We start from the raw sequence: 27,452 nt of genomic DNA, 5'->3' as shown, positions 1-27,452 counted from the left end.
GCCCTGGTCCTGTGGAAGCTCAATGCCCCATCCAGAGGGATGCTATGGCCTTGAGGCCCAAGTGGGTGAGAGGGTAAAGAAATATCCTTATAGAAGCAGGTGGAAGGATTTGTGGAGGGAAATCTAGAAGGGGAGCAATATATGCTATGTAAATAAATAAAATAACCAATTTAAAAAGATTTTTTTCAATGAAGTATATAACATCCATATTACCTCTGCTGTAGAATTTTACAACACCACCTTGCACAGTGCTCTTGTTATGTGAGTGAACCTGCATGCCTCTCTCCAATATGGAGTACCCATAAATACCTATGAAATACCAAAAAAGACACATCCTGTTCCTAAGCTGTAAGTTTATTAACAAATGCTAGTTACAACCCAGGTATCGTTTGTAGTTCTCCAGAATAAGAGGCTTCATTTTTTCTGGTGTATCAAACATTAAAATAGCAGGGACTTCTACTGTTATTCAAAACCATAGTAATGTTTTTTCTGATCACTGGGTGTAAGAACCTGTTAGAGTGAATCTTGAGAGACACTTTGCTCTAACAATGTTTAGTACACAAAGTAGAATATAATAGAATATTTTGGAGTTGGAAAACAAATAAATCAATCAGTTCATGCTACACTGATATAATTATGGGACAGTAGGCATATATGGGCACATAGTGAAACTATGTTACAAAAACATATAAGGAATCCAAAACATAAAATAAAACTGATGGTTTCAGTATAAAGAGAGGTTAATACAATTAGATGAAGAAGTTTTTAACATACACAGTCATATCATATTATACCCAAACAAGACATTTAGCATACTGTGGAACTGGTTAAACCATAATATTTAATTTACTATCATAGATAAATTTTAATTTTTAACTAAATTTAAATGGATATCCCTTCTTGAATGTTTTTTGTGCCTGATGCTATGACAGGAGTTTTTTTCTGGCCTTAACAAAATAATGTAGCACTTGGGGGCAAAAATCAATCCAAGGAGTGCTATACTGGAAGCCAAGATGGAGAACACTTCCATAGCCACCATGACCTTCCCCTTTGTGCTATGGTAGACAGGGAGGAAAGTGATCCAAACACAGAAGAATACCTGCATGCTGAATGACAGGAACTTGGCCTCATTGAATGTGTCAGGCAGATTCCTGGACAAGAAGGCCATGGTGTAGCTCCCAAGTGCTAAGGAGCAGAGGTAGCCCAGGACAGTGTGGAAGGCAACTGTGGAACCCGTGTTGCACACAATGATGATGTGACCATGCTCAGTATGAGTATCTTGATCAATGAAGGGTGGAGAGGTAAGCAGCCAGATTCCACAGATAACAAGTTGGATCAGTGTGCAGATGGGAATGATGAAATTAGGGGCTCTTGATACCATTAACCACCTCACCATTCTAGCTGGAACAGTGGCCTTGAATGCAATAACCACTGTAATAGCTTTGGCCAACACTGTGGAGAGAGCCACAGTGAACAAAATTCCAAATGCTGTCTGCTGCAAGATACAGGTGGCTGTGTTGGGCTGGCCAATGAAGAGCAAGGAACTGAGGAAACAGATGAAGAGGGTCAATAGCAGGGTGTAGCTGAGAGCCCTGTTGTTGGCCTTGACAATGGGTGTGTCTCTGTGTTTCACAAAGACTACAAGAACCACAGCTGTGAGTACAGAGAAGCCCAGTGCTGTGATGGTGAGTGCCATCCCCAAGGGCTCTTCATAGGCCAAAAAGCTCACAGATTTCTGGAGGCAGTGATTCTTCTCTGAGTTGGCATAGTGACTTTCTGGACACTTCACACACTGATCCATATCTGTTCAGAAATGAAAGTGACTGAATCAATCCTCATGTGTTACCTTCATCCTAATGTATTAATTATCCCCAGCTCATTGAAGTGCTTCCTGAGTCACCTTCCTTTATTATTTCAGAACAACATTTTTAAGGATTCTGTGAATCATTTCAAATCTATGCAATGCTTTTTGCCTATGGTGAAAAAAATTCCAAATGTTCAATGCCTTTTCTCTGTGTTTGTTTACTTTGCCTAAGTTTGTGAATTTTTACATCTATTTTATGAGTCATAACATTTCAGAACAATACTGTATAAATGCAAGTTGATTCTGACATCATCTTATGTAATATGTCTAATTCTGGATATGTATTTTGTACAATATTGACATTATTTTTTGAAATTCAATTTTAAATGGTGTTCTCTGATTTGATCTGTAGTTCTCTTTCTTTGTTGGGTTTTTCTGTGGTTTAGGTATGAGCACAATTATAGCTTCATATAAGGAATTGGGTATTGTTCCTTCTGTTTCTATTCTGTGGAATAGTTTGAAGAGAATTGGTATCAGGTTTTCCTTGAAGGTCTGATAGAATTATTCAATAAAACCATCTGGTCCCAGACTTTTGTTAGTCGGGAGACTTTTAATGACTACTTCTTTTTCTTTAGGGGTTATCAGATTGTTTAGATGATTTATCTGCTACTGATTTAATTTTGATACTTGGTATCTGTCAATAAAATTGTCCATTTCATCCAGATTTTCCAATTTTGTTGAGTATAGGCCTTTGAAGTAGGATCTGATGATTTTTTAAAATTTTCTCAGTTTCTGTTGTTATGTCTCTCTTTTCTGTTTTGATTTTATTAATTTGAGTACTATCTCTGTGCCCTTTGGTTAGTCTGGCTAAGGGTTTATCTATCTTGTTGATTTTCTCAAAGAACCAGCTCCTGGTTTTGTTGATATTTTGTATAGTTCTTTCTGTTTCTACTTGGTTGATTTCAGCCCTGAGTTTGATTATTTCCTGCCATCTACTCCTCTCGGATATATTAGCTACTTTTTTGTTCTAATGCTTTCAGGTGTGCTGTCAAGTTGTTAGTGTGTGCTCTTTCCAGTTTCTTTTTGTGGGCACTTAGAGCTATGATTTTTCCTCTTAGTACTGCTTTCATGGAGTCCCCCAAGTTTTGGTATGATGTGTCCTCATTTTCATTAAATTCTAAAAAGTCTTTAATTTCTTTCTTTATTTCTCCCTTGACCAAGTCATCATTGAGTAGAGCATTGTTCAGTTTCCATGTGTATGTGGGCTTTCTGTTGTTTTTCTCATTATTAAAGACCAGCCTTAGTCCATGGTGGTCTGATAGGGTACAAGAGATTATTTCAATCTTTTTGTATCTGTTGAGGCCTGTTTTGTGACCAATTATATGGTCTATTTTGGAGAAGGTACCATGATGTGCTGAGAAAAAGGCATATTCTTTTGTTTTAGGATGAATTGTTCTATAGGTATCAGTTAAGTCCAATTGGTTCATAACTTCTGTTAGTTTCATTGTATCTCGGTTTAGTTTTTGTTTCCATGATCTGTCCATTGTTGAAAGTGAGGTGTTGAAATCTCCCACTATAATTTCTTGAGGTGTAATGTATTATTTAAGCTTAGTAAAGGCTCTTTTATGTATGTGGGTGCCCTTTCATTTTGGGGCATAGATGTGCATAATTGAGAGTTCATCTTGGTACATTTTTCCTTTGATGAATATGAAGTGTCTTTCCTTATATTTTGATTACTTTTGGTTGAAAATGAATTTTATTTGATATTAGAATCAGTACTCTAGCTTGTTTCTTGGGACCATTTGCTTGGAACATTGTTTTCCATACTTTTACTCTGAGGCAGTGTCTGTCTTTTTCACAGAGGTGCATTTCCTGTATGCAGCAAAATGCTGGGTCCTGTTTATGCATCCAGTGTGATAGTCTATGTCTTTTTATTGGAGAATTGAGTCCATTGATATTAAGAGATATTAAAAAAATGAATGTTGCTTCCTGTTATTTTTGTTATTGAAGGTGGAATTATGTTTGTGTAGCTATCTTTTTTTGGTGTTGTTGGAAGATTACTTTGTTGCTTTTTCTAGATTACAGTTTCCCTCTTTGTGTTGCAGTTTTACACCAATTAGCCCTTGAAGTGCTGGATTTGTGGTAAGATATTGTGTAAATTTGGTTTTGTCATGGAATATCTTGGTTTCTCCATCAATACTGATTGAGAGTTTTGCTGGGTATAATAGTCTGGGCTGGCATTTGTGTTCTCTTAGGGACTGTATAATATCAGTCCAGGATCTTCTGGCTTTTATAGTCTCTGGTGAGAAGTCTGGTGTAATTCTTATGGGTCTACCTTTATATGTTACTTTGCCTTTTTCTCTTACTCCTTTTAGTATCTTTTCTTTGTTTTGTACATTTGATGTTTTAATTATTATGTGGTGGGTGATATTTCTTTTTGTGGTCTAAACTATTTGGAGTTCTGTAGGCTTCTTGTATATTTATGGACATCTCTTTCTGTAGGTTAGGGACGATTTCGTGTATAATTTTGTTGAAGATTTTTACTGGTCCTTTAAGTTGGGAGTCTTCACCTTCATCTATACCTACTATCCCTATATTTGGCCTTCTCATTGTGTCCTGGATTTCCTGGATGTTTTGGGTTAGTAGCTTTTTGTATTTTGCATTTTCTTTGATGGTTGTGTCAATGTTTTCCATGGTATCTTCTGCATTGAGATTCTCTCTTCTATCTCTTGTATTCTGTTGGTGATACTTGTCTCTATGTCTCCTGATCTTTTTCCTAGGTTTTCTACCTCCAGGGTAGTCTCCCTTTGTGATTTCTTGATTGTTTTTACTTACATTTTTATGTCCTGGATGGTTTTGTTCAATTCCTTCACCTGTTTGGTTGTGTTCTTTTGTAATTCTTTAAGGGATTTTTGTGTTTCCTCTTTAAGGGCTTCTACCTGTTTACCTGTGTTCTCCTTAAATTCTTTGAGAGTGTTATTTATGTCCTTCTTAAAGTCCTCTATCATCATCATTAGAAGTGATGTTAAATATAAATCTTGCTTTCCTGGTGATATGGGGAATTCAGGACTTTCTAGTGTGGGAGAACTAAGTTCTAATGATGCCAAGTACCCTGGGTTGCTGATGCTTATGTTCTTGTGCTTGCCTATTGCCATTGTATCTCCTTAGTGCTACCTGTCCTGTCCCAGCCTAGAGCCTGTCTTTCCTATTGTCTTGGTTGTATCAGAACTTTGTGGGGTGGGTGTAACTACTGGAGTAAGTGCTGGGGCCCAAAATCTGCTCAGTGCTCAAGTGCAGACAGGATGCTGCCCAGGTTATAGCTTTGGGAGTCCTATTTCCATTGGGTTCTTAGAGATTGGGGGCAGAACTGCTGCCCAAGATCTGCTCAGTGCTCTGTCCCAGACCAAAGGGAACCAGTGCTCTGGCCTGGGAGTGACTTCCTGGGTCCTTGTGGGTCCCAGTTACTCCCTGTTTGGGGCAGGCCTTGCTGTTTGCTTACCTAAGATACTGTCCAAGGTAGAGCACCTGGGATCCCTGCTTCCTCTGGGTTCTTAGAGATTGGGTGCAGAGCTTCCACCCAAGATCTGCTCAGTGCTCTGGCCCAGACTGGAAGAAACCTGTGTGTGTAATTTCTAAGCAAAATGGAAAAATGCTGTGACCATCAGGACAACCCTTAGGGCTGTGGGAAAGAACTCTCAAAACATGAGTTCACAAATATATGATTTCTCAACTTGGCAAAATATAAGGATGCAATGTGAATTATATGATGGACTTCACAGACCTAGAAAAGCAGATGCAACACCACTATGATCCAGTTTGTCAAAAAGATACTACGGAAAGAGAAAGAGAGATTTAGAAAGTGGTGATCCCAGGGCTGGAGAGATGGCTCAGTGGTTAAGAGCACTGACTGCTTTTCCAGAGGTCCTGAGTTCAATTCCCAGCAACCACATGGTGGCTCACAACTATCTGTAATGGGATCTGATGCCCTCTTCTCGTGTATCTGAAGACAGCTAAAGTATACTTATATAAATAAAATAAAATTAAAAAAAAAAAGAAAAAAGAAAGTGGTGATCCCAGGGCAGGGTCCCACACAGCTTAGTTTACAAAGGCAGGTAGATCTCTGAAGATTTTTTGAAGTGTTAAAAAATGTCCTTGTGGTCCTTTTCCTGAGTCACTTGGCTAAAGTCTTGAAGTACTAATATGTGGGTTGGTGAAGATGGAACCTGGAATAAATGACTAAATTGATTTGTAAATAAAAACTTGGCTTTTTGTCTGCATGTGATAAGTTAGCAGAGAGCAATAGTTCTTTTGTAGAATTTTTTTTTTTTTTTTGTAGAGGGAGCTTAGCTTTCTAGAGATATCTGGGGTGGGAACACACACAGATCTTCAAGATTTTTCAAGCAGGATTTCTGATTTTGGTTAGAAAAAAACCCATGGAGAATAAACACAGCTCTTTTAGAATTTTTCATAGCTTTTTTAGAATTTTTTTAACAAGATTTCTGAACTTGGTTGGAAATCCCAAGAATTACTTAGATAACATAGAATAATTTTAGAATGTTTTTTAGTTGCTACTCAGAGAAGGTTGTTGGAAGAAAGAATATGGATCCATTAGAATGATTTCTGGTTTCTTAATTTTAATCAGAATAGCCAAGAATGAATTTTAGAAATTTTCTAACAGGACTTCTAACTTTGTTAGAAAATCCATGGATTTTTTTATAGAAGCTTTTCTGACTTTGGTCATAAAATACACACAAGAACTATCCAGAGAGCATTTAAAAATGTTTTCTACAATGAAAGATCAGTTTCAAATAGTTGTCTTGAGAAGGAGAACCATCATGAGCAAACAACAGACACAAGGGCTATCTGTAGAGATAGGGAGCCATCATGAGTAGAAAATAGCTATCAGCTTCTGAAGCCATGATTTGACTTCAAGTAATACTTTTTGCTACTCTCAGATACTACTTCTCTCAGGAACCCCTCTCTGGGCCAAGGCTGCCTCTTGTCAGAATCTCAAAAAAATTCAAAGAATTATTAAGTACTACTTCAAAAGCTGTCACTCAACAAAATCTGAATATCTACACAAAATAGATAATTGTCTAGATCAATACCACTTACCAAGGTTAAATCAAGATCAGTAAATCATTCAGATATTCTTATAACCTTTATGAAAATAGGAGCCATGATTAAAAGTATACCAAACAAAGCAGCCCAAGGCCAGATCATTTTAACACAGAATTCTACCAAATTTCAAAGAAGAGCTAATACCAATACTTCTCAAACTATTCCATTAAATAGAAACAGAAGGAATATTGCCACATTCATTCTATGAGGTCACATCTCCCTAATACCTGAATCACACTCAACAAAGAAATGGACCTGCAGACCAATTTCTCTAATGTACATTGATGCTAAAATACTCATAAAAATATTTACAAACTGAATATAAGATGGCATCAAAACACCATTCATCATCATCAAGTGGGATTCACCACAGGAATGCAGGGAAGGTTCAATACACAAAAATCTGACAAGGTATTCTATTATATAAACAAACTGAAAGAAAAAAGTCATACTATCATCTCACTAGATGCTGAAAAATCTTTGACAAAATCCAACACCTCTTTATGTTACAAGTCTTGGAGCAATCCAGGGTACAAGGTGAGTTGCTAATCATAATAAACACAATATACTGCAATCCAGTAACCAAGATTAAATTAATGGAGGGAAACTTAATACAATTACATTAAAATCAGATACAGAAGAAGGCTGCAGAGTCTCTACCTATCTATTCCATATAGTACTTGGTGTTCTAGCTAGAGCAATAAGAAAAGTAAAGGAGATCAAGGGGATATAAATTGGAATGAAAGAAGTTAAAGTATGACTACTCACAAATAATATGATAAAATACATATGTAACTTCCAAAATTCTACTAGAGAAATTCTACAGCTGAAAAACACCTTTGCAAATATGGTTAAACAAAATAAACTAAAAAAACTCAGTAGCCCTTTTTTAAACAGTACCTAGGCTAAGAAAGTATTGGGGAAATAACACCCTTTACAGTAGCCAAAAATAGCATAAAATATCTTGCTGTAACTGTAGACAAGCAAGTGAAAGACCTGTATGACACAAACTAAGTCTCTGATGATGAAAGAAATTGAGGAAGATATGAGAAAATACAAAGATCTCCCCTGCTCATCGATTAGGAGAATTAACATGGTAAATACAGATATCTTGCTAAAAACAATCTGTAGAATCATTGAAATTCCTACCAAAATTCCACAAGCTTTACAGACCTTGAAAGACCAGTTCTCAACTTCATATAAAAAATATATACATTGTATGTAAAACAATGCTGTATAAGAAGAGAACTTCTAGAAGTATCTTCCTCCCTGATTTCAAGCTATACTACAGAACAACAGTAATAAAAACTGCATGATCCCTTGTGCAGTCACCAAAGATAGACACAGATGTGGATGCCAAAAAGTTTATGCTGACAGGAGCCTAATATAGCTGTCTCCTTAGAGGTCTGCAAGAGCCTGAAATATACAGAGGCAGATGCTCACAGCTAACCATTGATCTGATCATAGGGTTTCCAATGAAGGAGTGAGAGAGAAGACTGAAAGAGCTGAAAAGGTTGGTGGCCCCTTGAGGAGAGCAACAATACCAACCAGCCAGAGCACCCATGGTCTAATCCACCAGCCTGGGAGCACGTAGGGAAAGATCTATGGCTCCAGCTGTATATGTAGGGGAGGATGACAGTGTCAGGCATAGCTGGGGAGGGAAAGTCCTTGATCTAGTGAAGGGTGGACATGCTAGTGTGGGGGAAATCATGGGTGGGGATGTGGGAGTGGGAGGGTAGGTGGAGTCATAGCCTCATAGAAGCAGGGGGAGGGGAGATGGGTTGGGGGGTTCTTGGGTTGGGGTGAAAAGGTATTACATCTGAAATGTAAGTAGAATATCTAATAAAAATCAAAAAAACAAAACAAAAAACCTGGATGGTATTGGTCTAAAACCAGACATCTGATCAATGGAATAGAATCATTCTCAAAAATAAACCTTCACAGCTATTGACACTTGATATTTGACAAAGAAGCCAAAACTATACAATGGGGAAAAGGAAACATCTTCAACAAATGGTGTTGAACTAACTAGATGTTTGCATGTAGAAGAATGCAAATAAAGCCATATTTATCACCCTGAACATAACTCATGTATAAATTGACCAAGGAACTCAACATACTACCTGACATACTAAGTATAATAGAAGATAAAAATGGGTAACTGCCTTGACCTCATTGGCACAGAAGATAACCTCCTGAACAGAATGCCAATATCCAGGCACTAAGATCAACAATTAATATATTTGACCTCAGGAAAGATAAAAGCTTTTGCTAGGCTAAGGACATCACCAACAGGATAAAACAGCAGCCTGGAGAATGAGAAAAGGTCTTCACAAACTATACATTAAACAGAGGTTTAATATCCAAAATTTACAAAGAACTCAAAAAATTAGATACCAACAAGCAAAATAAGCCAATTTAAAAAATGGGATACAGAGCTAAACAGAGAATTCTCAATAGAGGGATGATGAATAAAATGATAAATTATGGGAAGAAAAAATAAAATAAAATTTTTTCAAAGAAATTTTTCATAAAATTTTCAGTGTCTACATATACAACCTGATTAATGACTTATATGTTATATATGGTTGAATTACCTTTTTCTGTTTCTATTCAATATCCTACTTCAATTCTTGGCATCTAGGTCCCTGGTTTCACTTACTCTGTACAAAATTTATTTTCACTAAATTCATTTTTTTTTTTTTTTTTGGTTTTTTCGAAAGAGGGTTTCTCTGTGTAGCCCTGGCTGTCCTGGAACTCACTCTGTAGACCAGGCTAGCCTCGAACTAAGAAATCTGCCTGCCTCTGCCTCCCAAGTGCTGGGATTAAAGGCATATGTCACCACTGCTCAGCCCAAATTCATTTTGATACAAGAATTTTCTGTTGTGAACATCCTGGCCAAGAACTAGAAATGTTTTTACTTTAATGTGTTTAGATTCAATAGCTCAAGTACATGTAGATATGCCCAGTTTGTCATTCAATTAATATTCAATAATGCAGTTACGTGACATTATTGCATTTTGCCTAGTTTTCACATGACATGATTCTACGTTAATCTATGTAATAAATTGCAAACATTGTGTTAATACTGATTATATGTCATAGACATGTTGGCATTGATTTGTTAATGATTATTATCACATTCTTTCAGGTTTAAAATCTTCACATGTAAGAGAGACATTCATTAGAGAAATTTCACAAATTACCCAACTGTAGAATTAGCATAATATATATAAATATTTACAGAGAATGCTTTTCTTCATAATGGGTTGTAGGTAGTTGGCTGGGAACACTGAGGGTTCCACCAGGCTGTATGTTATGCATAGTTGCTGTGGCTCCAGTGGCTCATTAAAGACTACTCCAAGGTTCCTCAGAGTGCAGCCCCAAAGACAGGAGAAAGTCCATGGGTTTTTACAGGCTTTAATGTCATGGTGGATGGTGGTTGGATCTGGATGTGCACCGCCCCCCCCCCCCCCAACAGAGGGCAGACCTGAGTTAAATAGGGAGGGAGAGAGGGTGGAGGAGCTGGGGAAGAATACTTAATTGGCTCCACCCTCTGGCCTTCAGGGTCTTCATTAGTATGTAAATCTCTGTAGGACCTGAGGCCTGTTCCTCATGACTGATGGCCATAGATCTCTCTGTGGGAGGGGCTGTGGAGAGGGATGAAGCTAAATGAAAAGAACCAGGGTCCAGGAGCAGAGCCAAACTCCTGTTGTCCAATAATGGTCCAGGGTTCCAAGCGCATGCTTGACCAAGCACCCAGCTGTTTCTCACAGTCCACTGCCTCACAATGTGTGATGTTTTGAATATGTTTTTCATGTATGTTCCAAGGGATTATGTGTATCACGTAACAGATTTCAGAACATCTCTGTATTGGAGACTGATCACATGACATTGAGTTCATTGTTTTGATTCAAGTGAAACAGGACAGTGAGAAAGAACCTTGGATCTTAAACATGCTGTGAAATTTGCAAGGTAAATTAATGGTGCTAGAAAAAAAAAAAACCATCCAGAGTGAGATTACCAGACACAAAAAGACAACAATACTGTCTAATCGTTTACATGAGGCTTTTATTTGTTAAGTATAAATGCAGCAGGCTACAACTTACATAGCCACTGATTTCAGATTGAAAGTAATGCCCTAGGAGACTGAAGAATCACCTTAGGAAGCAGAAATTAAACGTATAGTTAGGGATGGATGGTATGTGGGACTGAAATAAAATGTCAAATGAGGAATGGATAGAAGAGGAGAATATAGAAGAGAATATGGGAATAAACAGCTAAATCTAGGGATCCTTTGAGGGGTTGTATTTATCAACAGGTACAGTTGAAGTTACTTAAAATATTTACATATGTGCTAGAAAATCTAATTAGAATCACCAAATAATGAGTAAACCAAAATTCAAATGAACATTGGTAGCCAGTAACTGAGAGCTGTATTGAAAAATGAGTTATACATTATTTTATCCAAAGAGGCCATATGAGAACCCAAACAACCCAGGTTATAGTCAAGGCTATTGGTTGTTGTACACAATAACTTAAAGCAGCACCTCATAAGTCACTGAGCATAGAGAAGTCAAACTGTCACCTACCTAGAGCCTTTGCTACCATTGCCTAGTTTTCACAGTATACAGAGGTGTACACACTGCATACTACTAGAAAGGAAACATCACAAATCTTTTAACCATGTAATCTATAATGAAGAGCTGCCTGCAGAATACACTGGTACAGTGGTGACTCAAAATTTGTGAAAATAACAACTCACTGATTCAAATAGAGGCCCACTTCATGATACGAAACCCATGCCTGCCAATGCTTTGTAGCCAAACACCTGAGATTATTAGATAAGAAATACACTTAGGTGAAACTAAATACTACTGTTCTATAAAAGAAACACAGCAGTGTAATCTCTTTGTAATGGCATTCTATTATACAAATAGATCAATAATTTTCTTAGCTTTCATCAGAGAAATGTCTTCCTATGCCAAAAAAATAATAATAGAGGCACACAACTGGGCAATGATCAGAGAATGACAGATGTTGAAACATTCTTTTCTAAAATGGGGATCTCTATAAAGATCCTTGGCTTAAGGGCTAAGGGAACACAGAAGGAAAGGATTCAGAAAGACTGTAAGAAACAGTGATGGGGAAAACACTGATGCAAGGAAGCCTTCTCTACACACCAGGATTTATAAGGTAGAAAAATCTCAGAGAGATGGGTAGCATGCAAAAGGGTTGTATATGTAAAAGCCAGATATGGCCTTAGTGCAGAAATGGCAACTATACATAAAACCCAACAGTACCGCAGAATCTATTTCAAAATAATAACTGCTGGCAATGAAAGTTTTATTTTTTCAATGGATTTAAACTAGGTAATCCAATAAAACTTATGATCCAGCCCTAGTAGTTGGTGGACAATACAAAATTAATTCACTGAGAACTTTTATATTTCTACTTTATTTTCTTCCACAGCTTCAATATGATAGTGTTTAAAAAAGTATTATTATACTTTATTTTATTATATATTATTCTTCTCTCATAGAAACATGTTCAATTCTAATGAGAGACAGAAAAGGAGAAGGTCTGGATGAGAGAAAAGATGAGAAGGATTATGGAAGAAATGGAGGGAGGAGAATTATATTTATATTATAATGTTTGAGAAAAGAATTTATGTTCTATAAAATGAGACAAACATTTTAAATAAACATATAGCATGAAATAAGTAAAATAAAAGAAACTTAGCAATGATAGAGATTAAATATATGTACTAAAGAAATCAAATATAACTTCTTAGTCACATAATATGAAAAATGACAACAGAAACAACAACAACATCCCTCTAGTGGTAATAATGATAAATAGAGAAGTGAGGAATCCAAGTTTTAAGTGAGTCCTACATATGACTGAGTGTTGTTTGAAAATATAAAGAAATGGTGCTAAAAATACTGTGTCCATAATGAAATGAAATAGATCATCACTTTGTGTGAAAGGTGAATGAATATTCAGGAAAAAATAATTGCAATTGATCAGCAATGTAAGTCAAGGATGATGTCAATATCTAAAGTGTGTGATTTCAAAAGGAAATAAAACTAATAACAATGCTTAAATGTCTAATCAGGTGTCAGGCTAAGAGGTCTAATCTCCATTCCACTTTCACCCTTCAGTCAGGTACACAGGTGGAGGGTGTGATGAACAGGCTCCAGGCCCTAGAGAGATTTACATACTAATAAGGTACCTGAAGGCCAGAGGGTGGAGTCAATTAAGCATTCCTCCCCAGCCCCTCCCCCCTCTTCCCCTCCTTATTTAACTGAGGTCCGCCCTGGGTTTTGGGGGGTGTGCACCCAGATCCATCCACCATCCGTCATGCCAATAAACTGGTTTTGGAAACCCAAGGACTTCCTTCTGTGGAGAGACCTTTAGTGAGCAGCGGGGACTAACTTCCAGCTGGAGGAACCCAGGGCATTCCCAGCCGACTACACACAGCATGGCTAGAGGAACCCTGGGTTCCCAGCCGATTTTTTACCTACAATCAGGGAATAAGAGATAGTCGCTTACTTATCTCCAGTGTTTGCCCATTTCCTTAGGTGTAGCAGATTCCTGAGGACAAGCTGGAAAATTCTCTGTAAGCTTGTATTTACCTGTCATGTTGGAAATCTCATTGTCTGCACAGGGAGTACAGTCAAAACAGCAAATGGCCTTGCCTTCCTGGGCAGCTTTCCTGAATCCAGGCCCACAGCTCTCACTGCACACAGACTGAGGAATCTAAGAGAAATGAAAGCTATTAACAAATGTCTTGACTTTTCTGAAAATTTTGAGTAAGTAAAGAATTTCTGGGTATATGAACAGTTAATTTTCAAATGCTCACACTTACAATTGAAACTAATAAGGTTTGATATTGCTAATTTTATCATCTTTTGGGCTACACAGTCCACATGTTTAATTGTTGGTGCAATTCTTGAAGATGTTGGTAAGTATAGGTGATTAAAGTAGTGTTTAAGAAAGTCATGATATGCATTCAGATTTAACTTGTCTCTATGCTTGACAGCTACTAGGGAGATCTTTTATATTGGAAGTGGTTGTTATTGTTGACTGACAATTTTATAGGTATTGGATTCATCATGGAAGTAAATCTTTTGCATCTCCATGAGTAGTTTAATACAGACACTTCCTGAGATAAGAAGTATCATCACAAAAGAGGGGTCAGTATTTCACAGGCTGCTATCACTCACAAAATAAAAATGTAATAGGAGTGAGCAACCCCATCCTTTGCTCTTTAATTTCAATGAAATTCTGGTCTATGAACATGTTGTCCTCACCTCCTCTGACCTGTAAAACATTCATTACCCCCAATATAATGCGTGCTCACAGAGTCAGTCAAAACAATGTGACCTCCCATCAATTGTTATATTGACTATTTGCATGAAGAGTCAAACACACACACACACACACACACACACACACACACACACACACACATTATACCATTATGACTTTTCAGAAGCTTGGAAGTTAAAATGCCACTTTACCTTACAGTAATTTCTTCATTAGGTGACAAAATGAATCTATCAGTGCTCTGAGGCCATAACTAAGAGACACTCTCTTTTTAAGAAATGCATGGGCAATAACAAACTTAAAATTAGACATATCCATTGGTCAGAGTCAAGGAATGAGGAAATAGTCTGTTATCTGTTTTTATGTGAAGATTCTTATTATTAGTTCAATGTTTATTGATACTGAGTGAGAGTCCCGTGATCATTACATCCTGAGAATTACCTTAGATTTTATGAATAGTCAGGGCAGTGAGTGAAGTCACAACTCACCTCTGTAAACCCTGTAGGCCATTGTATCATCTGTTCATGTAAAGAGAACTGTAGACTCTGGTGAGCACTTAGAGAGTAGGTTCCTACTTTCACCTTTAATCCAAGACCACTTGGAAAATTCCAAAAATTAAGAATGTCATACTTTGACTGTAAGTTTCTTCCACCAACCATTACTGTGTGTCCTCTCACATGGCTCTTCATTATCATGTTCTTTAGGAAAGGGAGAAGCTAAAAAATGTAAAAGCAGATGCTGATATTCAAAAGATAGTAAAAGATTTTTTTAAACGACTACCAAGAACCTCATTTGAAACAGCCATGTTCAATGGAAATGGTAAAGTCATGAAGCTAGGAGAGCTGTTCGTCACAGTTCCTGCAAAGGTAAGATGAATGCTCGAATTACTATCATCCTGTTTCTCTTTTAAGTTTTTGTCTCTGCCACTCACATTCTTGGAAACTTTCTGCATTATGATTTATTATATGTCTTTTCCTAAAAAATTTATGTTTAAGTCTTTAGGAAACCCATAAACCTACTATTCTTTCTACTTTTTAAGAAAATACCTGTTTTGGACCATATTTGGAAGTTTACTTATTTCTAAAATGATCACAATAAGCACAAATAAGCACAAAGCTAAAAATTTTTAAGTGAGGCCATAACTCCAGGGATCTTCTTGGTTATTTTCCCAAGAGCAAATCCAATCAATATAGTTGGAACAGGTTAAACTTAGAAATATTTGACAAACTCCGACTGGCCAAGAGAACTGGTAACTGACTCCAGATTATTTTTTACAATACACTTAGAGTTCTCTGAAGGTGTAATGTAAGCATAGGACATCATGACATACCCATGTGGAACTAAAACTCAATAAGTAAGTTAGATTGACTAAAACAAAATTTTAGTATTTAATAGTAGATATGGGAACCTGATATAAATAGAAACATTACACATTAATATTTGCAATCCATGAAACAACCAGTTCAAATATATTCTATTGGTCTGAAGTGCTTTAAAACTGGAAATACTGGCAGCTTAAAAGCAGGCTGTCATATAATAACTATGTTTGCTTTGGTAGAGACATTCCTTAGATTCTTTGAATTGGAGTTGTAGAATAGATAATCTGTTATATTTGTTCTTTCTAACTTTGATTGAACTTATAACCCAAGAGATTCAATGAAAAATCTAAAATGCCTGTAGATAAAATGATATTATCTGTATTTCTTGGATAATCATTAGGTTGTCTTTCTTCTGTGGACATGTACAAATGAAGAACCAACCTGACTGCTGCTTAGACAGAGCTTTGTGATTCCCCTGACAACCATGCCAGGGTCTCCCCTCTCAATGACATATTTTCCCCTCTTGAGGAACCCAAAAAACCCTCAGTATTTAACCCTGGCCCTCAATTCTTTTAAGCCCATGTGATAGGAAACATCTATAAAGGAGCTATCAAAGATGCTGAGTAAATGAAAGACACTTGGATTGAAGTGCTTTAAATTACAAAAGTCTCATTCTGTACAAGATACTTTTTTGAACTAAACACAGCTAAGACACCAAGACACCAATTTAAATGGATTGAGCTAATTCATATTTCTTTGATAAGCTAAACCCACCTATTCACTTTTGGAATACATTTAATGTTCTGACCTTAAAAAGAGGGCCTGAAAGTCTTAAGTACACTTTAAAGTGATCCTTCACTTTATAACCTTGTAGTAGTGCTCAGGAGCTTTTTATCTCTTAAAGATGTACTTCTCCATCCTTTTCTTTCAGAAATATATACAGGAAATCTCAACTTTTCACATTGACAATATTATAAAAAAAATTGTGAGGCAATGTGTTACATGAATTCAATACTAACTTAAGTTATTTTCTTGTTCCTGGCACTCCATTTTATAAAGAACATTTACTCAGGATTTAGCATTGACCTCCAGAGAGGGAAACAATATTCTCTCCTTGGTTTATTGACCGCATAGTCTAAAACATGTGATGCTCAATTTCAATCCCTTAAGAAATAATAAAAATGCCATATTGCTGACATAATAAAACACAGCAAGGGATATTACCTGCCATGGGGAGAATACCATTTCTTCTCCATTGGCATATGGTTGTGTCTGTATTTGTTGAAGATGCATCTCATGGAGACTATAGACCACAGCATACACAGCATTGTATATATTGTAGCCTTCTTCACCCATAGATGGGTCAAAAAGGTGTCTGGGAAGTAAATCCAAAGAAGCATTGGGTTGGCAGTTCTCCAAAAGTTGACAATCAAACTTTGAAAACGAGCACTTGAAAAACAAATGCCAAAACTTAGGAAGATAACTGTCCTCTGGGTATTTGTAGGGATTAACTGTTTGGACAAAATTCATAAACTCAACCACCTCTTCATGGTGGTGTGAAAAAAAGAGACTCCCATGAAATGACTCAACCATAAAATAATCAGAATGGCTATCAAAACCCCATGAAGAATTAAAGACCCATACTTTCCATGTCACTAGTACTTGTGCAATATGTCGCATTAAATCTTGTAGAGAAATAATGACTCCATAAATAACTATGACATTTGCTGATGATTCCTCAATTTTCTCCATATTTTTCCATAATGTATTGGAATAAAAATTCCATGTACCAGAAATCATTTCCAAAAAGGCTATGCAGATGCCATGGCTCTCCATATTTTCTCTCAAGTCTGATAGAATCTGAGTCCCTCTGTGGTCATCTGGGAGGATCAGACCAACCCAGGACCAACGGAAATGAAACATTAAAAAGACTATGGCTAATGTCAGAGGTATGTCCTCAGGACCCATCTGATAGAGAGAATTAAACTGACCTCGGTCATTCAAGATAGAGTCAAAAGGTCCAAAAGTGACCTGAAGAGACAACAAAATACATTGGCATCAGACACAATCCAAGATTGAAATCAACAGATGAAAACAGTCAAGATGAAGATCGTCTTGTCCTGTAAACTCATTATATATTTTTTTTACAACGAGTGCTGATAGGTCTTCAGTTCCAATAACACAACTGGTCTTACCCACCTCTCCTTTCATTCTATTTTAAGCAATTGAAATATGGATCTAATATAAAGTATCTCCTTACTTTTCTTTTATAGGTGATTAACTCAGGTACCCCTATTTTACATTTATAGACACCTATAATATCAACAAATGAAACATCTCTCCTAGTTCCCACATGCCATTCCTCACCTGAGGTATTTTGTAGAGTTGTAGTAGTGTTCCAATGTGGGCAGATGCTGACCATGATGGTCCTGTAAGTACAGCAGGTGACTTTCTCTTGTGTCCACAGTCACAATTAGGAAGGGGACTACTCATCCCTGTGTGCCAAAGAAAGGCACTATAAAAAATATCCTTTTCAGTATATGGAATGTTATAGATATCATATCCAAGAGTTGTATTGGGTAGAAGATGAGGGTTTCTGTTGATTTCCTCAATAGCAAATATAAGAGCCAAAACAAACTTGTAGTTTTTAAACTTATACCTGCACAGATTTCAAAAAATTACACAGGAGAAAGCCATAGACCATAGAAGTTTTCTATTTAGTGCAATGGTTTTATAATGTAAATGCTGATGTTTTGTGAAATCAATATTATAATATCTTCTCATAAATGACTGGAATTAGAATGGGCATTTTAAGTAGGTAAGATCAGTAAAATCTTACACTCATTAATTATAATCTCTGTGACTCTAATTTATTATTGTATTACTTTATTAATCTCTCATGTGTATAAAAAATAAAAAACTCTCCATGAATTGGGTGTTGAAAAACATCAGAATTCTTGTTTGGATCTTGGCTTTCAGTCTCTACAATTATGAAAGGACAAAATATTTTGATCCAATCACCAACTTTCCTTTGACAATATCCACCTTAAAATTAGGACATAATTAATTCAAATAATATATTGTCACAAGTGTCATTTCTGTGACTTTTTAATAGGGCAGTCTGGAACACACTATATAGAACTGGCTGATGTGAAAATAATGATGTTCTTTCCTGCTCTGCCTCTCTATTGATGGGATTAATTTATGTGAAACCACACACAAATTTATATTAACTTTGTAGATATTTATGAGTTATGTGTATCACTTCTGTAGATGTGAAGTTTTGTGCATGTATAGTTTCATCAGTTTCATGATTTATGAGCAAGGCAGAGGACATTCAGGGTCAGTCCTGGCTGTCCATATGATTTTCCATGGGGTCTCTTAATCATTTGTTTAATTATTGACTCACTGACTAACTTATTTTATTAATTGAGACAGAGTCTGTCCATGTTGCCTTGGCTTGCCTGGAACATATTCTATAAACGAATTTGAATCAAAATCATGAAAAATTTCTGCCTCTCCCTTTCCAGTGCTGTGGAAAAGAGAAAGTACCATGCCAACAGACTTTACACTTCCATTATTATTTTCAGCATATAAGCCTGGCACTCTGATCAGCAAACTTCCAGGGAGTCACTTCTTTCTATTATATCTTCCATATGATCATTTGAATACCAGAGAATACTTGTGGTCTTGGGGGGGGGGGTTCTAAAATCAGGTCTTCAAACATGCAACTATAGCACTTTACCTTGTTAGGAAACTGTTGATTTGGTTAATAATAATATGATAAGAGAAAAAAATTAGACCTTTATTGATATCAGAGACCCACACACAAAGAAAGAGCATTTTATTTTAGTGTCAAAGTATGCTGTTCCCAATGCAGTTTCCTAAAGATTATATTTAGTAAGTTGATCTTCAGTTAGATAAAAAACATTTCATAAAACATTTTTACTGTTTCTATAGTAAAGATCTCCCATGCTCCTGGATTGGCAGGATTAATATAGTAAAAAATGGCCATCTTGCCAAAAGCAATCTATAGATTCAATGCAATCCCCATCAAAATTCCAAATCAATTCTTCATAGAGATAGAAAGAGAAATTTGCAAATTTATTTGGAACAACAAAAAACCCAGGATAGTGAGAACTATTCTCAACAACAAAAGAACTTCTGGGGGAATCACCATCCCTGACCTCAAACTATACTACAGGGAAATAGTAATAAAAACTGCATGGTATTGGTACAGAGACAGGCATGAAGATCAATGGAATAGAACTGAAGATCCAGAAATGAGCCCAGATACCTATGGTCACTTGATCTTTGACAAAGGAGCTAAAACCATCCAGTGGAAAACAGACAGCATTTTCCACAAATGGTGCTGGTTCAACTGGAGGTCAACATGTAGAAAAATGCATATCTCCTTGTACAAAGCTCAAATCCAAGTGGATAAAAGACCTTAACTTAAAACCAGATACACTGAAACTAATAGAAGAGAAGGTGGGAAAGACCCTTGAATACCTAGGCACAGGAGAAAAATTCCTGAACAGAACACCAATGGCTTATGCTCTAAGATCAAGAATTGACAAATGGGACCTCATCAAATTGCAAAGCTTCTGTAAGGCAAAGGACATTGTCAATAAGACAAATCGGCAACCAACAGATTGGGAAAAGATCCTAACCTATCCTACATCCGATAGAGGGCTAATATCCAAGATATACAAAGAACTCAAGAAATTATACTTCAGACAACCATATAACCCTATCAAAAAATGGGGTACAGAGCTAAACAAAGAATTCTCAACAGAGGAAACTCGAATGGCTGAGAAGCACCTTAAGAAATACTCAGCATTCTTAGTCATCAGGGAAATGCAAATCAAAACAACCCTGAGATACCACCTCACACCAATCAGAATGGCTAAGATCAAAAACTCAGATGATAGTAGATGCTGGCAAGGATGTGGAGAAAGAGGGACACTCCTCCATTGCTGGTGGGATTGCAAGCTGGTACAACCACTCTGGAAATCAGTCTGGCGGTTCCTCAGAAAACTGGACATAGCATTACCTGAGGATCCGCTATAGCACTCCTGGGTATATACCCAGAAGATGCTCCAACATATAATAAAGACATATGCTCCACTATGTTCATAGCTGCCTTATTTATAATAGCCAGAAGCTGGAAAGAACCAAGATGTCCCTCAACAGAGGAATGGATACAAAAAATGTGGTACATCTACACAATGGAGTATTACTCAGCTATTAAAAATAATGAATTCAAGAAATTTTTAGGTAAATGGATGGATATAGCAATCTATCTATCTATCTATCTGAAAAATATTTCTCCTTAAATTTATACTTGTACTTGGAAAGAAACGGAATGGGGCATCTTTAGATGTAGATGGTTTTTACAGAATTCTGGCATTTTAGTCACATATTTTATTTAATTTTTGTTTTTGTCCTTTTGTTTTTTACTTCTGTGAACATTTGCTTCTCTGATACTTTGTACTTCTGTATGCCTTTCTAAAACTTCTTTTTTCCATTCATGTAGCTTCTGTATGCCACATATCTGATATGCATAATGCACGATGGCGCAATGAATATTGTCTTTGTTCCTTCCTCATCTATTCTTTTCTGAGAAGCTGCTGAAATTTATAGATTGCATGACCTGAGGTGTTTTTCTTTTAAACCAAATGGATTTTTCTAGTAACATCAAACAAAATAAAACAAAAGAATTCATGTATATGATAATTTAAAACCAATATGTAAGGATTCACTTGTATTAATTAGGATGAAATCATGGCAATCAGAGAAATCATAAAGAGCAGGAGAGCCTGGAATCACTAAAATAAGAGTGCAAAGAGTGGCTATGAAAATATTTTAAGGAAAAATGTATTATGGAGGAAGCTGAAGAGAAGAGCAGACCCATGGGAAGACCAGCAGTCTCAACAAACCTGGGCCCTCGAGATGTCTCAGACACAGATCCACCAACCAAGCAGCATACACCCACTGATTTGAAGCCCCCAGCACATATACAGCAGAGGGCTGCCTGGTCAGGATTCATTGAGAAAAGATGCACCTAACCATTGAGAGACTTGTGGCCCCAGGGTGTGGGGATGTTTGGCGGGGTAGGGTTGGGATAAGAACATTCTCTTGAAGACAGTTGGAGGAAAAGTTATGGGATACAGAGTAGTCAGGGAGCAGACTAGAAGGGGAGTGAAGACTGGACTGTAAAAAAGGATTAAAGAATAATGATAAAAATGAATTCTCAAATAAAAAAAAATAGAAACCAAAATTAACCACACTTAATCTGTACATTAAATGAGCTTCTATACAGTTAGAATAGCCATTCTGAGTGACATTAATAAAATCACATAATATATATCTTTCATACTCTTTATCTAGAATGAATATATATATATGAAATCCACAAAATCTGGATTCTGTAGAACTTGATAGAAAGACTCCATTGCTGAGGACACTACATACTTAAATCACAAAACATGGAGAAATCACACATTTAAACACTTACTTTATTTCTCCTGGCTAAATTTTATAGTGTTATTCATCCTATCAAGGAAATTAAGTAATCATAATTCTCTCTAAGCTGTGAAATATGATGGATACAGTAATGACTGGGTTTAACTGATAGGCCATCTGGTACAAAAATGGGCACACATGTTACATGTGGATCCAACCTTTGTCTGATTTAATACGATACATTTCATAGTATACAAAACATGCATTGTAGTATAAAGATGGTAAGACTCTGTGATAAGGTAAGTCATAGACACACAGGGATAGATTAATAGTCTTATTATGCTAAAGTACAAAATCAAACACAAATGATTATTGATGTACTCATGGATTAGTGCATCCATCAGTCTTCCACGTAGATTCTTTTTACACTAAATGTCAAATAATACATAAACAAATGACTGATGATGGTATAGATAATAATAGACTATATGGTGCTAATCCATAAATGTGGGTTAGACAACCTACCCTTATCAACAAGGCTGTGAGATCACTGCAGAAAAGTAGTGGGAAGATTGTAAAAACCAAAAGCTGTGGATAATCTCAAGGAAACAATATTTTCAGTCCACAAGAGTTGCATATTTGAAATCAGCATTATTATAAAAGCATATACTAGACCATGTATGTTCAAATAAGACAAAAATACCAAGATGGAAGATACAGGCATAAAATATAATCTGAAATAAGGGACTGCCTACAGTAGGCAGAGATGAAGACATCTCAGTAGCCCTCAGAAGCTCATTGTAAAAGACAGTTCTCGTTTCTCCTAATCTTAGCCCTGGACAACAGCTGTATATATTTCATTTGTGTGTCACAGTTTTTCAGTTGTCCTGGTGTGCATAATTATTTTATTATACCTGATTTTCTTACTTCTCCTTCTGCTCTGGTGAATTCTGTGAAACTAGATGTTTTTTGATATAATAATTCTTAAATAATTAAAAATTGAGGAATAGGGCACAGCACAGCACAGTCTTTACAGCCCAGGTGCATGCTGTATGTTCTCATCTTGAAAACAATGCAATAACTGCACAATGGTAGTTCCAGATTATTGCTTGATTTGCAAGGAAAGTTTGAAGAAATTATTAGAAAATGAAATAGAGCCAACAGTGGGACCCCAAGAAAGGAAAAATCTATTGAAGCTATGAAATAAGTTTTGCACAACATTTAAGAGTGGTACCTAGGTAAGGAAGTATAGAATATATAAAATCTTATACTAGTAAAACTAACTCAAAACACTGGGACTCTTAGGAGAGTCATTGTGTGCAATGTACAGAAGTACAAATCTAGTGGAACTACTGAGTTAAGGGTTAATTGGATTCTTTCTGGCCATTGCCTGGCAGCTTTACCTATGTCATTTATCATTAGAGCTTTACAAGTAAATACAAGTAGCTGACATTGGAGCTCTGAGCTCTGAAGTATAATAAGTTAAAAGTTAAAGTTTAAATAGTGATGTTTGCAATTATATTATTATTGTTATTATTGTTATTATTATTATTATTATTATTGCTATAGCACTGGAAATAGAGAAGCTTGAAACTTTGGGGAACAATTGTAATTCTTAATTCTTTGTGGGATGTGGTTATTCTCTAGATTTGATTTGGCAATGATTTTACAATGCCTTTTTCCTATCTGCTTTTGGAGTATCAATAAAAGACTAGGGCAAGAAAAAGGTGAGATAGTATGGAGAGTGTGAGTGGGAGAGCATGAGAAGAGCATGTGAAGACTGAGTGAAGGTTTTCCTACAACCCACTCTTATGGGGACATACTCGTAACTGATATCCCCCCCTTTCAGATGATTTTTTTACGTCACAAGTCCACACAAAACTGTGGAGCATATTTAGCTCATGTATTGCTGCTCTTCATTATTGGTGGAAGTCAGCACAGGTTCTCAAGTAGGACAGGGCTGCACACAGGAACCGATACACTGGCCATGGAGCAATGCCATTTATTGGTTTGCTCACTGTGACTTGCTCAGTTTGCTTTCTTATGGAACCCAGGACCACATTTGCAGAGATAGCATCCCACCCACAATGGACTGGGCCTTCCCACATCAAGGAATTATTAAGAAAACACCCTACATGCCCGTCTATAGCGTGATCTTATTGAGACACTTACTGAATTGTGTCTTCCTCCTCTCCAGTGACTCTAGTTTGTGTCAAATTGACATAAAACTACCCAGCACACCAAGAAATATGAAATAAAAAAATCTACAAATGTTTTAGACAAATGACAAAATGTTAAGAAATTGGTAATAATAGTTTAATAAAAGTATAAGCTAATGAATACTCAAAAATAATCTTACTAAGTAGTCATTTATAACATTCTTATGACAATAATGATAGTAACAGTACATGCAGAAAAACCTGCAGAAAAGGGTAGAATTCGGAGTAATTTCTTGTATTACTTCTAAATGTTTACCACATCAAATAACTTACATTGAAAATTAGAGAATACTTCATGAATCATTTACTCATTCAATTAGAGTAGATAAAGTTGAAATCATACAATTAAATAATTTTTAATCAGTTAATTTAAAAGGAAAATAATCTACAAAGGTCTAGATACTTTCAACATCTATTTCTGTATTCTGTATTTATTTCTGCAAGTGATAGTTTGAGGTAAAAGGTAGATAATTCTACAGTGCTGATAATGACTGCTATCATCAATTACCTACCCAAACTATGACAAAATCTCTTACATGAAAGAAGGTAGTACACACATGAAGGACTGCTTGTGTTTGTATTTACATCTGTGCTGGAAACTACCTTTGTAGCTTCTTTATTAAATGTCTCAAAGAAAAGGGAGCTAGCAAAAGCAACTCAAGTGCCAGTTAAAGAGCAAACTGTAGATGAAAAATACCAGTAAATACAGTAAAGCAGACACCACAGTTCTACTTCTCAAATAGATGAATACAGGCCCAATACATGGTAGACCTCCATGAAAGGATTTAAAGAATAGTCAATGGCCATTCTGACTGTGTTGTGTATGAAGAAAAGATCACAGTGCTGCAATTCATGGAAACTGAGACCTCAATTGTAAGGTCACAGGAGAGAGTGGAGAAATGTGCTCAGGATAAAGACATACTTAGGGATAGAACTCATTTCACTGCTAAGACACAGAAGGATAAATAAAATGGACAAATTAATCTCAAATCACCATTAGACACTAGAGCAATGTCTTAGAAAACTTGCAGGTGCTCCATTTTTCTATTCTTTTACTTGAGAAAATATAATACAAATATAAGTGTACACAAAAAAATATCTTTGGTAAATGTATGAGACAAGATTGTTAATATTTTATAATGAAAATACTTTTTTCCAGTAATGAACCACTTTTATTTTATTTCTGATTATATAAAATTAGACTATAAAAATGAATAATTTTTATAGGATAAAATCCTTTCATTTATTATGGAAAAGGCAACCACTTATGGTTCATGTACCTGAAAGTACACTTTTTCCACATATAGGCCTGTTGCAGCATCATGTACAAAATACTGCATACACATGGAGATTGGAGCCTGGGCTGCTGAAAGTAGAGGACACAGGAAAGGGAGTGGAAGAAGGGGGCTTAATTATAATGAATAGAAGAAGTTTCAGCAGCATCCAGTGTCCCCATGCTGCTAGGCATTTGACAAATATTTGTGATTTTATTTAAGATGTAATCCTTAAGCAATTGAGTCAATGAGGAATTACCTCATTGAGATATGAATTATGGCATGTATATATAAAATTTTGGATCAGTGGCCATCTTTGCTATGTTTGTCTCAAACTAAATTATATCAAGACCCCAGATATCTCATGGTTTTTTTTCTTCTGAACATATTTCTTCTTCTATTGGCTTTGGTTTTTGTCTTTAACACCCCATGGCAAATTTAACAATTACACAGTGATGTCACATTGAGCAAAATTCACATTCATAAGAAAGTATTCTTTCTTTCTTTTTATCCATTTTCTTCCTACCGATTTTCTCATATGTTCACAGACATTTACAAACTCTATTGTTCTACTTCATGGTCTTTTTACAGTGATCCATAGATATTTCATATATTTATATTTATATTTCATATATTTATATTTATATATATTTCATATATATATATATGCACCCTTTATCTCTTTCATAAAGAGAATGAACTTAATTCTTCTCAATACTTTCCTAAGAAATCAGACTTTTCTAACACTATTTTTTAATATTGCAAATTTTAGAAAAGCTTAAAAATGCCCATAAATGACCATCCTCCCTGATAGTGTGTTTTGGGAGCACAGAATCATAAAGTAGGAAAAGCACTAGAACCATATGTGACAAGCAGATAAACATTTAAAATCTGTGAACAAAATAGTTTAGAACAATGAAAAAAGCAAAACCAACCAACAAACAAAAAACAGAAACAATGAAATAAAAAAAGAAAAAAATAGACAAAGACACATCTAGAGCTGAAATTGCCCACAAATTTTACTTGTGACAGTCCTCTTCTGAAATCAGCTGGCTGTAACATAGTGAGTACTTGTCACTCTAGCAACATTCTACACAGTCAGGAGTCCCTTCACTCATTTATATTGCCTCCTCCCTCAAAAGTACATCTGGACTTCAAGAAAACCCAGAAGTTCAAGGTGATATTTAGATTAAATTATTCATACTCTGAAATTATAACACTGACAATATTTAAATTTTCTTTGTTACAACCATGACAAACAAAAGACCATGATTATTGAATAACAACATGGAAAGCAAAATATATAACATCAAAACTACCACTTTTTCTTTTAAAGAGGAAATGAAGTACACAAGAAAATATACTTGAAGAGATTTGAGAATGGAAAAGGAGTATTGTGGAAAAACAAAGGAAGTTTTAACCCCTATATCCATGAAGTCAAAATAATTCTGAACTCTTAGAATGAATAATTGTACTTACTGTATATAAAAGTCTTGAACATTGTGTGGCATATATTTATCAGGAACTTTATTGTCTGTGTGCACAATATGAAGAGGGAAAAATGCACTAATTGTCACATCACCTTCACGATAAAAATAATCCTTGCTTGTTACATAGCATTCATTGTCAGTAAAGGCACAAACAAAATTGGGAATATATAGGAGCCCAAATGTAAAAATCCAGAACATCCTATTAACATATATATCTGCCCAGCCATAAGACAGATAGATATATATCTATTGATGCCCAGTAGGTATATATTTAGTTCACGTGTTTGTGAACATTTTGTGCTTCTGACTGTTAATGAGTGCCTCTGTGATGTTAATCACTCACAAGTTCTTCAGGACACTCCCTCCACTGCTAATGAGAGCTGTAGAACTCTTTCTTTCCTTAGGCTCTGCATCTGAGGCCCTGT

At 36.0% G+C, this 27,452-nt stretch overlaps 1 protein-coding gene across 1 annotated transcript; it reads right to left on the bottom strand.

Moving 5' to 3' along the window:
- Positions 1-865: 865 nt before the first annotated feature.
- LOC117716571 (vomeronasal type-2 receptor 116-like) lies at positions 866-27,225 on the bottom strand. The gene is made up of 6 exons (XM_034513647.1): positions 27,017-27,225; positions 17,944-18,235; positions 16,801-17,607; positions 14,746-14,973; positions 13,564-13,687; positions 866-1,803 (listed from the first exon to the last, which is right to left on the bottom strand). Exons 1-6 carry the CDS (start codon positions 27,223-27,225, stop codon positions 866-868), a joined length of 2,598 nt encoding a protein of 865 aa, XP_034369538.1.
- Positions 27,226-27,452: the final 227 nt, after the last annotated feature.

This window comes from Arvicanthis niloticus, chromosome 1 (genome assembly GCF_011762505.2).
Source record: "Arvicanthis niloticus isolate mArvNil1 chromosome 1, mArvNil1.pat.X, whole genome shotgun sequence".
NCBI lineage: Eukaryota > Metazoa > Chordata > Mammalia > Rodentia > Muridae > Arvicanthis > Arvicanthis niloticus.
This window is presented reverse-complemented; position numbering and strand designations above follow the sequence as displayed.

Bases quoted from the DNA above. Each gene is read 5' to 3' on its own strand.
- LOC117716571 (XM_034513647.1), bottom strand. From the start codon at position 27,225: ATGTTCTGGATTTTTACATTTGGGCTCCTATATATTCCCAATTTTGTT. The intron at 18,236-27,016 runs GTAAGTACAATT...AAATCTGTGCAG, and splicing joins GTTCAAGACTTTTATATACA to GTATAAGTTTAAAAACTACA. The intron at 14,974-16,800 runs GTAATATCCCTT...TACATTTTTTAG, and splicing joins TGGTATTCTCCCCATGGCAG to CTTCTCCCTTTCCTAAAGAA.